Source organism: Corylus avellana, chromosome ca9 (assembly GCF_901000735.1).
Source record: "Corylus avellana chromosome ca9, CavTom2PMs-1.0".
NCBI classification, from domain to species: domain Eukaryota; kingdom Viridiplantae; phylum Streptophyta; class Magnoliopsida; order Fagales; family Betulaceae; genus Corylus; species Corylus avellana.
In genome coordinates, this window is record NC_081549.1 from 2190398 (window position 1) to 2206270 (window position 15873).

The 15873-nt window shown below is 34.8% G+C and overlaps 1 protein-coding gene across 3 annotated transcripts; it reads right to left on the minus strand.

Moving 5' to 3' along the window:
* Positions 1 to 11389: 11389 nt before the first annotated feature.
* Positions 11390 to 15662, minus strand: LOC132191973 (CAAX prenyl protease 2). Of its 3 annotated transcripts, none has more exons than XM_059607132.1 (8): positions 15274 to 15662; positions 15127 to 15186; positions 14767 to 14961; positions 14314 to 14440; positions 13810 to 13881; positions 13640 to 13702; positions 12697 to 12774; positions 11390 to 11603 (listed from the first exon to the last, which is right to left on the minus strand). In XM_059607132.1, exons 1-8 carry the CDS (start codon positions 15478 to 15480, stop codon positions 11470 to 11472), a joined length of 936 nt encoding a protein of 311 aa, XP_059463115.1. In that variant the 5' UTR covers positions 15481 to 15662; the 3' UTR covers positions 11390 to 11469. The 3 variants fall into 3 exon arrangements, with proteins under 3 accessions (XP_059463115.1, XP_059463117.1, XP_059463116.1); XM_059607133.1 differs by having other exon boundaries at positions 11391 to 11603; positions 14314 to 14425; XM_059607134.1 differs by lacking the exon at positions 15127 to 15186.
* Between the last annotated feature and the right edge of the window lie 211 nt (positions 15663 to 15873).

The window sequence follows — 15873 nt, forward strand, 5'->3', positions numbered from 1 at the left end:
TTTTTATGCCTCCTTAAATCTGAGCACCTTGCTTTTGGATTCATAATGATGTTTTTAAAAGTCAAATATGGTGATGCTGTTGTTTATGAAACTGTAGTTGTGATGTGAACTTAGAGTTCTCAAATGAGTGAATAAACTGTGGTTCTTTGTGGTGGATAAGGTACAAAAAGTGGTATACTGGTTCCTAGTGGATTGTGAGTGAAGCAGTCTTCGGGTAAAAAGGATATATGCACCTTTCTTTTTCTTCCTTTTTCAACATTAATGATAACTTTTTTTTTTTTTTTTTTTATAAGAATATTAATGATAACATGTTGCAACCTGGAAATGGATGTTATATCAAGCAGGACTAACCCGCCATGTTAATACTATAGGATAGTCGTAGAATAAAAATGTTGGTTCTAGCATTACTCTTTATTTAATAAGGTTGAGTGGTTATTTTAAGACTAGTTGTTAATTATTTTAGAGTTAGAATTAGTTTTATTAATATTATTTTAAGATTACAGTTATCATCGGTTGGGTGTTATCTATCTCATCTTATTATAAGTCTATTTAAAGACCGAAGAGTGTTAATCAAATTATCTAAAAAATTATTGAAATTCGAGCAAAAAAAAAAAACAGTTTCCTGTAGATATAGTATGCTTAATTAACCCAATAGGGTAGTTTTTTCTTCTATTAAACAAAGATTTACAAGGAACATGAAGAACAAAAGGATATGAGTACACCATCCCTAGTGCAAGTAGACGATTGGACCTTGGAAGAACAAAAGATAACCTATAATTTCAACAAATGTATTGATGATTATGATCCATATACCTTACCCGTGCTCCAAGTAAAGCTACCTTTTTTCGATGAATGGTGGCTATGGACACATCAACTTTAGCATCCATTTTGGACCAAGAGTGTTGATAGTATATTTCAGTTTTTATTACAAGTTAGTATAAATTGTCATGATAGTTCATGTAATACTTATCATATTAGTCGGTCAATAAATGTGAACCGTTATGATAATCTATATAATACTTATAAGGTTAACCATTAAACTGTAAATTGCTAAGTGGCAATATTTTTATAAAATATGAACTTTCACATGAATTTGTGAAAAATATTAAATTGCTGCTCGACAGTTCAACGTAAAACCTTACATCCTTGGCCCCCCAAGCTCAAAGTGAACCTAAAAAAAACAAAATATATATGCTTTTGAGAACCTTATGCAGCCTTTATGTCTAAAGTGGTTTTTTAGAAGATACTAATCTAATCCTTTTTTGGATAAATCCACGGGCATAAATAGAGAAGTCATTAAAAATTGCTAGGTAGAAAAAAGGTGGAAAAATCCTGATACCCTATTCTTTTTTCCCTACTATTTGGAAGCAGTCATTTATGAGCAGTTTTTACATGAGCCTTATAAACATATAAAATATTTGAGTACTGCAGCTTTTATTATAATTCTTTACGAGCTCTCTTGATAGTTCATATTTTAGTATCTAAGTGTCATGTTAGTTTGTAAATGTGAATTACATAGAAGTGTTCATAATGCTGAAAACCTAACATCTGACTGCCCTTTATCGGATTTCGACTCACTTTGTTCAGCTTTCTACAATGGACATATTAAATTTGTCAAAAAAAATTTTTTGGCTTTTGGTTAATTCAGCTTTCTACAACAGACATATTAAACTTGTCGGGATATTTTTTTGACTTTTGGTTAAAGTCGAATTAGAAATCGAAATATGCATAACGGCATAAGATTTATGATCACCTTTTGAACCGACATGACCAACAGAAGTTCACGTCTTAGAAGTTGATATAACAAAAGTCATATACACAGTTACATCAGTTTGTAAAAAACTTATATTAACAGCTGTGATACCTTAACGACACTCTTTCTTTTCTTTTTTACTAATTAAAACATTCTACTAGGAAAAGTTGGTAAAGAAACAAACCAGAAGCCCAACACAAGAGTTGAAGATGTGGTTCCATGAGTGCTTTCTACAACGTGTGGTCCCCCTAAAATCACCATTGCAAAGGGTAACTTATCAAAGTTGAAACCCTAAAGATCAAAGCCTAAGTTCACGTGTAGGATTCAAATATTCAATGCACTTACGAACTGTAATAATTGTAGAATTTCATCATTAGCCATGCAGGGGATTGGTATTATGTGAAATCATTAAAATGAGCTCAGAAAAAAGTTGGGAGACTTAAAGGCAAGCAATGTTGATGAGGTCATGCCCATGGGGCTGGTTAAAACATAACCCCAACTCATTGCCTGTGGGTCACGTAAACTATAACCTCTCCCAATAACATCACAACTCACCCATCATCAAAGAAGAGATAAAACTTAGAAAGAAAATATATACTTAAGAAATTTCGACACCGGTCATCATCATCGATTTTCAGTAATTTTGTTGTTTTGATGATTAGTAATTTAAATAGTGAAGATGAAACTGCTTTTAATCGATTTATTTATTTGAATAAGTCTTAAACAAAATAACAAATTATAGAAAATTCAGATCCAAAAATAAATAACTTAAAAGCCAAACACCCACCGACTAAAAAATTTAATAAAAGAAGTCCATTGATTTTGTTCGGTATAGAATAGAAATCTAAAATCTCAAACCTTCAATTCATGGTGTCTTGCATCAATGCTGTCCAATCAAAGTGCACGGGGTCAACCACATAGCTCCCCCACGGGTGATGCAATCATAACCCCCCCATCTCTCCCACATTTTTCTTCGGGTAAATGAAGGATCATTACAACTCTGCATAATTGTAATTATAGGCAACGTGGATGATGATGATAAGTATCAATGAATGCCTGTTATCTGTAGCCATGCAAATCTTTTGAGCACTGTCATACACATTTATGAAAATAAACAACCCTTTTTCCCCCCTTTAAATCATAACCCCAAATTCATTTCTTTTTTTTTTTTCTGTATTAAATTTAAAGAGCCGCTCAAAATTACTGCAAAAGCAAAATGCTTTTTATTTAAGAGGGGTTGAAAAGATTACAACAAGGGGAAGGAAAGCATTATTATTGGAGTTTGCCATCATTGGCTGTTTCAGACTTGATTTATAACCCCTCTCTATACTCATCCACACTTTGAAGCCAATTTACTTCCCTCTTGCACGGTTTTGGCAGACCCCTTTTGCACCCCCTATGTTTGACTCTAGCATACTTTGAACGACGGATGGATTGACCTGCCAGGTGTTGCAAATTTGACATGTATCTTACAAACTTACAACTCAATCAGATGTGGCTCGGGCCGGTTGAATCCCGATCTAATCGGACAGGCAATTAAGAGAGTGAAATTGCAGCCAATCTTAATCCAAACTAAGTGGATGCATGGAGTCCTTATGAGTGAGAAAGATGGTTTAAATGAGATTTCGATCGGGTGCAATAAGACAGTTCATGTGAGAATTTGCCTCGGCTCTACTTAGTTTGGTAGGTGTTTGGACAGTCTTAAAACTGCTTCAACAAATTATGCCTAAATAAAGTTGTAATTTGAGGGAGTGAGTTATAATATGAGGATGTAAATGTAAGCAATGTGGTAGTTTAGAGGGAGAATGTAATTAACCCATTTTTAATATCTCAAGAGAAAAATATTCGAAATTAGTGATCTTAATTTAATTAAAAATATATTTTTTTCTGTTTCCTATTATTATATATATTATTGGATGATCTGTAAAATATAATTTAGACTATAAAAGAAAATATAGAGACCCAACAAAGAAGCTGCCAAGTAGTCAACAAATAACACTCATTTCTTTTATTCATTGTTCAGGTAAAAAGTTAAGCTAAAATTTGAAGAAAACGAACCGTTGAGGCCAATTAGGTAATTTCAGACGGTGCCAGCCCATGGATTGAGAATCCATAATTACATTGGTGGAGGCATAGCCCGAAATGTAGAGTGGTATAAAACGAGCTCCATGAGGGAGGGGTGCCAAATCTAGTTGACGATTTCACCCTTACAAGAAACACCCTTCCAAAACACCACCTGTCAACCATGATGTTTCACGTTAAGCCACTCATAACCCATGAGGGCTCGAGGCTGGCTGGCCCCAACTCTCATCCAAAACACCTTGCCCACTATTTCAAGGTCACCCCTATATTTTGCACACAAAAATTGTTTTTTTTTTTTTTTTTCTACTTATGATACTAGTTTGGCATATAATTATGATTATAATAACGTAAACAAAACACCATCAATGGTCCAAAGAGTGCAAATTATGGGAAGTGAAATGGTCTCTTAGACGAATTCAAATCTTTAGCAATTTGAACTGCTAGAAATTTAGCCCTACCCAAGACCTGTTTGGACATGTGAGTTTTGTAAAAATTCTTTTATATTTGTTACATGGATTGCTAATCCTCTTAGTTTTCTTATAAGGAACAAAACTTATGTCTTGTGTCTTATACTCACAAAATGCAAGTTAAGAATGCCACATCAGTAATTGAGAGTCTCGACTTGTATCCTATGTGCACAAAAACAAGACAAAGCAAAGCCCCATATAACACATCCACAAAAACTTATAAGCCCTTAGGAAGGTAGTTGTACTAAAACAACAATGGCATCACATAATCTTCATTTTTGCATTATTTATGGAACCCTTTTGAAAATGGGCAAATTAATTTGTATATTTTCGTGGGTTTTCAATTTTTATAATCACATCATTTATAGTATTTAATTATTCTAATCAATTACTTCTATTCACTTTATGGAAGATGATATCACTCTTTAATTGTACCCTCGTGTATCCAATTATTTTTGTGTTATTAAATATTCTTGATAATAATTTTAACAAAAAGTAATCAATTAGACAAGTAAATGTAAACACATGGATAATTTTTGGAACAACATATCTTCGAATTCTATCTTAGACATGATTAACCCTATACATAGATGTAATCTTTGACATGACTTTATGCTTGGATGCAACTGTTGACAAAAATGGCAGACACGAATGTGCCATGCAGCCAAAAATGACAAAGTTTGTCTTCTTCATGTCCAAAACCGCCATTTTCAACAAAAGAAACATTACGGCAGAAAATGATTATTACCAACAGTTCCCAACACAAGAAATTAGAAAACTGAAATTATTATTATTTTTTAAAATTACTCTTAAAACACAGTTTTAAGTTTTTTTTTTTTTTTTTTTTAAGTAAAAAAGTTAAAAAAAAAAAAAGAAAAAAAAAAGAGAGAGTTTTTTTTAAGCTTTTTGACTGAACGGATCCATTTTTGCTTAGCAGGAATTTTTTATGTGCTAAAAGTAAATTTTAAGAGTTTTTACCCAATTCCAAATAAGCTCAAAGGGTTCTTCTGGGTTTAAAACGTGATTTATATATATATATATATAAATGCTAATTATTTAGTGAGATTACAGTTAGGCTGTCACAAAATCGTAATTTAAGTTTTAAAATTATGTGTTTTTAAAGATACACTTATTTATTTGCGATTTGAAAATGTAATTTTTTTTTTTTTAAACTTCACTTTGATTCCTTAAACTTTCACCCGATTTTACAAACTTTCCATGAACTTTCAATTACTCTCAATTAGAACCATTTCTTTAATTTTAACCGTTAAAAAAAAAAAAAAAATTCAAAATGTCCTTAATTTTAATTTTTTTTTAAAATAAAAAAACGTTTTGGAAGTTGAAATTTTATGCAAAAGTCAGGGGTATAAACATCATGTAATGTTTAAAATCTGACAGTGAGGTCGATATTGAAAGTAATTAAAAGTTTAGGAATCTAAAATGAGAAATTTAAAAGTTCATGAGAGTTTTATTTGGGGGTCAAAGTGAAATTTTTTTTTTATTTTTTATATATATTTTTTAAAAATAATGTAATTTAATTTAAAACTACACAAATAGTACGTAAAATCAGAGTGAAAAAGAAAGAGAGTCTAAATACAGGAGGAGGAGAAGAGGGCATAAATAAAACAAAAGAGTAATTGATGATGAAGAGGGAGGGAAGGGGGAGAGGGGAGAGGAGATGGTGATGATGGTTCGAAGCCAATCCAAACCATCATTGCGAATCTTGGGACGGCCTAGCCCACCATCATTTTAGAAGCCCTAGCCATGAGTCACATAATTGTCCCTCTCATACCCATAATGGTCAGTGGGATGACCAAACTGCCCTCCTCCCTGCAAGAACCCAAAAACCATCATCATTCCCATGACGCCATATCCATCATCATGGAACCAAAAACATTGAAAGCTTTAGGCTCCTACGCCTAACCGGCCGCCTTCCATGCTTACACATGCATGATTGTTGTGTCAGAAGGAGAGGGTGATGTCCCCCCCTCTACCCATGAGCCTCTCTTAAATTTTTTTCTCTTCCTCTCTAGATTTTGCTCTATAAATTAACAGCCTCTTTGTTCTCTTTGTCCCTCACTTCTCTCCTCACAAACTCTCCCTTTTTACTGCTACTTCTCGTTAGAAACCAGATAGCTTCCTCGACCAAAGTTCTCTAACCAACCTCCTTGAAAAGGTGATCTTTTTTGAAAAGATAAAGAGAGCAACAAAGAAAGAGAGGTCCCCACCTCTCTCTCTCTCTGTCTCTCTCTCTCAAGACTAGTTTTCTTTCTTCTTTCTTCTTTCTTCTTTCTTTCACTAGGAAAGGTAGACATGTTAGTGGAAATTCTGAGCTAGTTCAACCTGTTCTATGTCTATAACCGCCTTGCTTGTCTCTCTATTGCCTGCCTCTGTTTTGTATGAGAACTACAAGAGGGGTTCACATTGTTGGGTTTCTTTGTTTATACCACCTAATTTCAGGGAGAGAATGTTTTGTCTTTTGAATGTTTCCCACCTTGGATTCTCCAACATTTGTTTCTTTAATGGGTTCTTTAATTTGTCTTGCTCTAGCTCTATGGCTGTCTTCTCCTTTTCTTTTAATATTCTAATTTGTATATTTTTTACTTTCGGCTCACTGCTTTATTATCATTCAAAGATGCATTCCTCTTAGGTGTATGCAAGTTCTAGAATTGGCACTTATAGACACAAATATAGACGCAAACAAGTTTAAAATCTCCATTTTGGCATGCTATGATCTTTATATATTCTTTTCTTTCTTGTATGGACAGCCGAAAGAAGTCTAATGAGTGCAGATTCAGACAACTGTTATTCCACCACTTTATAAACACAAGCTGCTGTTGCGTTTCACATGTTCTGTTTTCCTAGCTAGGATGTTATTGGCATTCTTGTTTTCATTTCTGTAATTTGAACTAGCAAAACCATAGGATAAAGCAAGAAATGCCCAAGGAAGAGTAATCCCTACCGATTGTAAATTGTATTTGGACCTCTAATCAGTAATTGGTCTGGCTCTGCTCCATAAATATTGGTTACTTTTCTTCATACATATTAGACTTAACATCAGGGATCTTTTGTTACAATAAAATATAGTATAATGCTACTGTCTCATGTGTTGTATGAAATTTTTTGTGGCAATAAAGAATATTATCCAGAGATGTTGTTGTGCTCTGTTCTGTTCTGATGTTGGTTCTGTTGTTTTTGTTTCAGGGGCATTACAGGCAGTTTGAAAGGTTTTTTATTTTTGGTAAGAAATGGATAGGCTGAACTCAAAGCTATACTTGCAGAACTGTTACATAATGAAAGAGAATGAGAGGCTAAGGAAGAAAGCGCAGCTTCTCAACCAGGAGAATCAAGTGCTGCTCTCTGAGCTCAAACAGAAGCTCTCCAAGGGAAACCCGAAATCCCATGGTCCAAACACTATTCCTGACCTCAATATCTGCTCCAGCTCGAACCAAAATCCTTCTGGTTCCAGCAACTGATCTAGCAGGATAAATATCATTGACTCCACTTAGACTCCCTTGCTTTTTTTTTCTTTTTTTGTAAAACCATGGTCAGCAATAGTACTAGTTCCAGTTTCAGTTATGTAGGACAGTAGTATCTTTCTCCAAGGGTCACTTTTGCTTCGCTTCTATTTCTATCTCTTGTCATATCTTCTTCTTTTTGGGGGGGGCGGGGGTTAAGATATTGATTTCTGAACTACAAGGATGTATCAGGCTCTATATCTACTAGAAAGGAATATAATATTATCATAGTTTTAGCTCTCTCTCTGTGTCTTGAACTAATATCTCCATTAATTAGTTGCTATATTCTTTGGTTTAACAACATCTAGTCTCTTCCTTTCATATTTATTTCTATGTCCATGCTCGAAATATGTCCCAAGTTGCATCATTAGAAGGAAAAATTGCAGTAAAGATGATAGTATGTCCCTTTAAACTGGTTCATGTCAGGAAAATGGCCAAATTAAATGATTTTTTTTTCATTCTCAGCAGCAAGTTTAATTGATTTTAAAAACATATCATGTCATTCCTTGTATAGATCCTACCTATGGAGAATTTTATGTTAATTTTTTTTTGTTCTTTCTCAATATTAACAAACAATTTAAATATAAAAATATTTTAAAAACAATCTGTTCAACATGACAGAATACTTTTTCAAGTGAAATGCCCAAAAAAAAAAAAAAAAAAAACAAAACAAAACCCTACAAAATGAGTATATAAGTCTCTATCCAAATATACTTCTAGAATTAGAAGACAATTGAATCAAACAAAATGCATATACACTTGGAAAACAGAAAACCAGCCCAGCACACAAGCAAACAAAATCTGCTATCAATAATAATTCAAAAGATTCTCGGACCCCTGTTAATTATATCACAATCTCATGTGGGCAACAGTATCTAACATTCACAGCAAAACTCCCTGGTCTCTGCAAGCAGCTGTGAAAAACTGAACCCAAACTTTGGACACAATTTTTGTGGCTTCTAAATTTCCTCTTTCTTAATGGGGCCTGCATAAACAGGTTTTCCAGCAATTTATTGTGAAACAGGTGGTTTGAAGCAACCAAAGGCAGACAAGGTTGTTTTGCCAAGTGCCATGACTCTGTGCATGTCATGGCCCAACAATTGAACCGTCACTGTGTCCATGGTGCTTAGCTCTACAACCTCTACACAAGAAGCCAGGATGTGTAGATTGTCTTTTTCAGAGGAGAGAAAAGTTCACCCAAAAGAGAGAGAGAGAGAGAGAGAGATGAATATTGTAAGCTTAGAAAAGAGGCTTTTCATTCAGATTCTGTCTGAGGAGAGTGATGGGAGGATCTAATCAGAGGTAACGTCATCAAAGATTCAGTAGAGAAAGTCAATGAAGGTTTATTAAGTTTGACAAAGTGGTAACCCACAATATCAAACTCGTGGGCATGACATCTCCTGATAGGCATATATGCCAGGTTGACCATCAAGCCCACCGGATGACATACAGAAGAATGTCTTATCAAAACTCAAATGCATCTAACAAAGCCCCTCAATCCCTATGGTCTGCCCTCTATGGACCTCTCATGTCACAATATCATATCACCAAGTTACAAGTCAATTTGAGTAGCTGAATTAATGGCCAAGGTTTGATGATACCTGAAATCTTCTTAAAGGGTCCGCAAATCAATTAAACTCTATTCCATTTTTTGGAAGAAAAAAAATAATACATAAAATTTGGGTTATGATTTTGAAATGTATTTTAGGTCTATATTTGAAATTTATTTAAGAAAATTATTTAGTTGTGTTTCTAAAACAAATAAATACTAAATATGCTTATTTAAAGAAATTGCAAGTATGAATCTTTTACAATAATAAGAAGAAGAAAAAAGTGATAGTATAGCCACCGTCAACAAAGGAAAGAGGTGATGGTAGAGCAATCCTTGTTTCTCTCCCTCGATTAATAGTGGTAATACTATTACCTCTTTTTAAGCTACTTGTTTTTGCAAAATGTTACTATGAGACGATAAAAAGTTTTTTAAAAAGTATTTTATGATCAGATTTTAAAAACAAAAAATTATGTATATATATTTTCAAATCCCTTGCCAAATTAGGCCTAATCATTCAGTTCAACTTAATTTTTTTTTTCCTTAAAAACTTAGACAAGATGAACAACTTGTCGGTATATGGCCAAAAATTCAAAATGATCTCAATGTGGCTACGACTGGTTCAATACAACAATATTTGCCCAAATTTTTCCTTGTTTTTCACAAGTTACGCACTGCAGATTCTGGGTCATCATAACGATATCTAACTCCTTGGAGCGTTCATAAGATAAATCGAAAGAGGTAAATGTAGTTCCCAATGACCCCAAAAAAACAGACCCAGAAAACAAAATAGATAAATTCGTCTCTTGGTTCATCATGGTTCCCTACACCTGTTGATATACAAGGGCCACCCGGTCCCCTCCCCACCCCACCCCACCCCACCCCAACCCACAAAATTAAAAAAAAAAAAATCCAGTAAGAGCATATTCTCTGCTAAATAGTAGCACCCGTAGATCTTCTCCGTCAATAATATACAGTCTACACACCGAAAATTCTTACATAAAAACAAATATAATGATACTTTTCGAAGAACCAAGGAAAAAAAAAAATGGTACCTGGATATTAAAGCAGAGGAATGTGGTGTAGCTGTGTATGCTGATTTTTTAAAAAGGGTATCCGAATCTTGGCGGTTCTGCGTCCATTAACATTTTCTCACCCACAAATCCTACACCGAAGTCATTGCGTGAGCAGATTCAACATTTATATCCCCTTTCTAAATTTTTTGTAAAAACATCTACCGTAGGATTATTCAAGTTTCGGACTTGGAGCTTTACAATAAGCCCACAGCTTCAGACTTTTTGAACAAAAAAAAAAAAAAAAAAAAAAAACGTGGATTATAAAACTGGGGGTAGCGAAACCACGTGGTGCAAGCAAGGGGAAGAGTCTAATTACAGACAAAGTTCCTTGCTGTCTAGGAAGAAATTATTGGCCTATGGTCCAATAATAATACTCTTGTTTTGCTTGGTAAATTGAGGAGGAGAGGCGTGGAGAATAAGAACTATATGCATAAATCCCAAATCTACTCCCAAAAAAGCATCCAAGTTAATTACTGAAAAAATATTCTCCATTTTTCCTCCTTCTAGAGTAGACTTGAAATTCAAGAAACCTCAATTTATATAACCGGAGAATAGTCAAGAATTCCGTTCCGACCTCCTGTTTGGTATCTCTAGCAGATTATGAGACATGAGAGTGTGTTCAACATTTTTTTTCGACAGTTTTTTAGGATTTTGATCGGGTGCAATGAGCTACCTGCAATACGGGCAACTAATTACACCAGATCCCCGGCCATGGCCAGTAGCTTTCTTGAAATACATTCTTTCTAACCTCTCCAAATAAGCTAGAATGAGAATCTGCAGAAATCTTTATCAGAAACAGTCATTCTCAGTCTTGCTTCTCCTTCTCATAGCAAAGTAACGGTCAATTACCTGAAGGAAGAAACAAAAAAAATGGAATGATGTAACGAATAATACACCACAAAGGTTGCATCAACTTCTGTTCCTTTTCCTTTTTTTTTTTTTTTTTTTTTTCTTGCTATTTTCCACCCTTTCAACTTCAAATTTTCTTTATTAAAAAAAGCTATTGTCTAAAATGTCACAGTAATTAGTCCCAAGAACAATATCCATGCCAACATTTGCAATTATTTAATCTATCATTATACAAATCGGGGCGTGTCATTGGAAAAAGAAGCCAGAGGAAGCCCACCATTCCTGCTAGAAATGCAACACTTACAATCCCTGAAACAATCGTGAAAATAAGAAAAAATGAAGTGAGCTTTGACAAAAGAAGATTCAAGAAAATAATAAAATCAAAGTTCCAACAACAACATGTAAAGAGCAATTCAGAGTTTAATATCTATATCGATCAAAAGGATTACAATTAGAATCATCAAGAGTTTAGATTATCATCGAAGACTGAACAGAACAGCAAAATTTTAAGATGATAAAGCTTGAAGAACATTTAAAAGAGGCTAGGGATGATCAATATATCTCAAAACTTCAATAAATTTGTTTTCCCAATCATCTGGACAATCATAGGAATCATCTGTTATAGTTTCTGTTTTTAGCAAGTTAGGAAAAAAAAAAAGCAGTGCAGGTCTATAACATATCTTTAAGATTTTCATATACTTTAGAAGGTTAGCTCCACTTTTTTCTTAAAGTTGTGTTTGGATGGGGGATTTTGAGGCAGGATTTTATTTAAAGTTGTGAGGTAGGATTTTCCAATGTCGATTCCCCCTCTTTGGGTCAACAATAGGATTGTTTCAAAAAACTTTATTTTCCACTGCATTCATCACCAGAGTCACCCCCACTATCACCATGACACCATAGCACCACCATTACCAAGATATTGCAATTACCATTATAATCATCGTTGTAACTACTATAATACTTTAATTTCTTATAATATACTTATCCAGACAACAGAATTCTAAATTGAAGGAATTGATGTTCCCATCAATTTAAATTCTATAACTTCGAAAATTGTAAGAATTTTTCAAAATTATCATCCAAACACAATAAATAAATCCCCCTAAAATCCAATGACCTAACAATTGCAATTTATACTTAAGTTTCCATATATAAATAGTAATTTCACGTGCAAGGGCAAACCAGTTTGGCCTCCTTGTATGAAGTGTAACCAAAGTCTGATAACAATCTAAAGATTTAAGAGGCACAAAAAGAGCAGCAGTATCAAGAAAGGTGCTTGAAATGACAGATAGACACCACGAGCTTTCAATAAGCAAAACAATGCCAAATATTATAACTAACAAAATGTTCTTATATGCTCAAGTCATCAATGTTTAGTTAACAGGAAAAATTACTGGCATACCATTCCTCCGTGAAAACAGCACGGGCAATCCCATAAAATTGCAAAATGCATGAGCAACTAATGGAGCAAGAAGATGTCCTGAAACAAGAATGCAGCAGTCAGATAGAAATATATCAAATGAATAAGCAGACCAAAAAAGCCGTCAATACCTAAGAATAAACTGTGGTATCATCCATGAAAAACTAAAAAAAAAAACTATTAAAGAAAAAAGCAAAAATTCTGACGCAACAAGAATCATCTTAATTAAGTAGCTATGAGGATCAAGCAAGTATAGTAGTCATTGATCTTTGAACAGAATAACATCAATGCTTAGGCGTCTACACTTGATAAATTACTGTCATCTCTTTCTGGTAAGCGACAAGCTTAGATAACTCACACAAAGATGACAAAAATACTTAGTAACAACTAGGTACCACCTATTCTTCAGTAAACACCAACTCAAAACTGTTAACATTTATTTGTGTGTGTGTGTGTGTGTCTGTGAGAGAGAGAGAGCTATCATGAGAGGCAACTTTATCTGTTTGAACTCTACAGCTCACTATGATCAGAATCTTAGACCTGAGATTCTTCCATTTTTATTTTAAGTTCTGTAATTTAATTTGTAAAACTTGAATAACAACTACTACCACATTGGCTACAATAACAAAACTCAGTAAATTTCCAGTAAAATAGTGATACAGTATACAACTTGGCCAGACACAATCCTCATTGCAGATTTTCTGTACAACTTCTCTATAAATGACATTGAGGGTAGCACTATATTATTAAGAAAATCCTACTAAGCCCATGGTAATTTATGTGATTGACCAACTGGAAGCATGGCTTTGAAAACTAAGCAAATTACATATAATCTTAACTCAGACTCTCTTGGAAGTTTGGCAAGCAAAATTTTCTCGCCCGTGTATTTAGTTATAAGATGCAAATGTGTCAAATATTCACTTACCGGTTCGAATGAGGAGGAAAGATGCATATGACCCAAAGATTACAGTGTAGCCAAGCTGGAGACCTGAAAACCACACATATAACCAATTCAAGGAACTGACATCTGATGGGTGGAATATGTAAAATTTGAGAACCACATGTATCCCGTGGAAAGAGTAAACTTGTATCTACCTACAGCCAAGGAAGTTTTGATCCAGCTGTAGTTTTTCTTGCTGTAGAACTCCATTAAATGGTTTAGATGTGCTGCAAAACATGTTCACAAACAGTAAGACTGGGAATGACCAATGATCAGTATGGATGTTTCAAGTACTTAGATAAACTTGGATAGAGGATTCTCTCGCTTTTCCATATTAGCAACTCATTTTTTGTCATATATAAATTTCAGGGCGAATTATCATAGTTTCTAGAGTTACACCAAAGTAATTATGGACAGATTATGTGTACATCAGTTTTCAAGTTATACCAGAATTTCAGTTCCATAGATCAATAGCCAGTTAGTGCAGAAACAGATAACATAATGACTTCACTCCTAAAGATCATTTAATTCCTAAAACACATCCATGATTGTAATCGAACATAAGTGCCCACCAAGCTCTAAGAAGGTCACAAGAAATGCTTCATAATTATCTGAACGAAACATTTAGTATACGCTGAAAATGGCGTGTGTCAACTCACCCAAGCTGAAGAAAATCGGGCAGAGACGTATGACAGTGTATGGTTTAAATCCTCCACAGAGAAGTAGAGGTATCATACATGCTCGAAAAACCAGCTCCTCAGTGAGTGGTGCCTGTTCAGTACAGCACTGTCAGAAACCGCCAGAATTTAAGATACCTCCGGGTTCCATCTTTCAATTAGATAAATTACAAATAATCAAAAAAAGGTTCAACAATGACAGGACAATCATAGATCCACAACCCTTCATGATGAAGAAATTTAGTTAAATACAACTTAACAAACAGTAAGGACTCTCATATTCCTATGTGATGCACACTAACAATTTTTAAATTAGTTATCAAGTTTATGTTAAATCATAACTACGATCATTTTCCAATACAACAACAGGCTTTGATTGTGCACAAAGTCTCAAAATTGAGCTCAACGGGCACGCCAAATGGTAAAGCTACTAACCACAACATAACTACGCCAAGCCAAAACATTTGAAGCAACTGAAACTATCGAAGCAAGGAAATTTTGCAACGAAATGCCTTCGCCGCCGCGATTGGCGTTTTCCCTCCTCGAGTCCACCAGTAACAGAATCTTCAACACCAAAGATCCGGCGTACATCAGAGAAGTCAATGAAAGAGGAAACACCACAGCTTGCCACTGATTTCACAAACAAAATCGCAATTCAGCAATGCAAATTTAGCAACCACTAGCTAATACGCATCCAAATCGAAAAATTACCACATTCAAAAGAAAGTGCGCGTTAAGTCACAATCTTAGCAAACAATTAAGAAAAGAAATTACGTGTTAGATTACGATACTGACAATATGGTCCGCTCGGATGCCGTAAACACCGAACAGAATCGATGCCTCGCTGCTTCTTATCTGGCAACGAATTCAACACTCTGAAAATTTGAGCTCGGCAATTTTCTCTGAAGCAAAAACGTATTTATGAGAGGGATTTGAGCTTACGGAGAGGATGAGACCGCTGACGAGAAGTGAGAGAATGGAGGAGACAGCGGCGCACACGAACCGTCGGATCATGAAGGTCTTGGCGGAGGGAGGGGGTGGGAGACGGAGGATCAAAGTGGGCGCGTAGAGAATCGCAACGTAGAGTAAGGCCATGGCTGTGCAGGCCGTCACTGCCGCCAGCTTCGAAACGCCATCTTCTTCTTCCATTGCTTTTGGTTTAGCTTTCTCAGAAAAACCTAGAGAGAAGAAGAACGAGATTTTCTGGTTACTTGCCTTTTGCGCTTGCTCGCTGGACTTCGTTGACTTGGGGAGGACTGCTTGGAATCTCCCCGTCTCGCAGTAATTTCTTTTCTGGTGAGCGGTGACTGTATGACTGCTGTTCGGGACTCCAAAAAAAAAAAAAACGATATGATTTGTAAACATGAAATATGAGAACCTAAAGATAAAACTTACAATAACAAAAGTCTTTCGTTCCATTCGCATGACATTACATTGGGGTATTAAGATGGATGTTGATGCATTGAGTGAAACACATGTGACAATCAGTAAACTGTTAATTTTGATGATTTAGTGACTGACTGACTTCTTTTAAATTTGAAC

What these genes read in the sequence shown, in the direction of transcription:
- LOC132191973 (XM_059607132.1), bottom strand. Translation starts at nt 15,480, where the DNA reads ATGGAAGAAGAAGATGGCGTTTCGAAGCTGGCGGCAGTGACGGCCTGC. An exon ending in GCATCCGAGCGGACCATATT is followed by an intron (nt 14,962 to 15,126) that starts GTCAGTATCGTA and finishes TTGTGAAATCAG; the next exon opens with TGGCAAGCTGTGGTGTTTCC. An exon ending in CTTGGCGTAGTTATGTTGTG is followed by an intron (nt 14,441 to 14,766) that starts GTTAGTAGCTTT and finishes GGTTTCTGACAG; the next exon opens with TGCTGTACTGAACAGGCACC.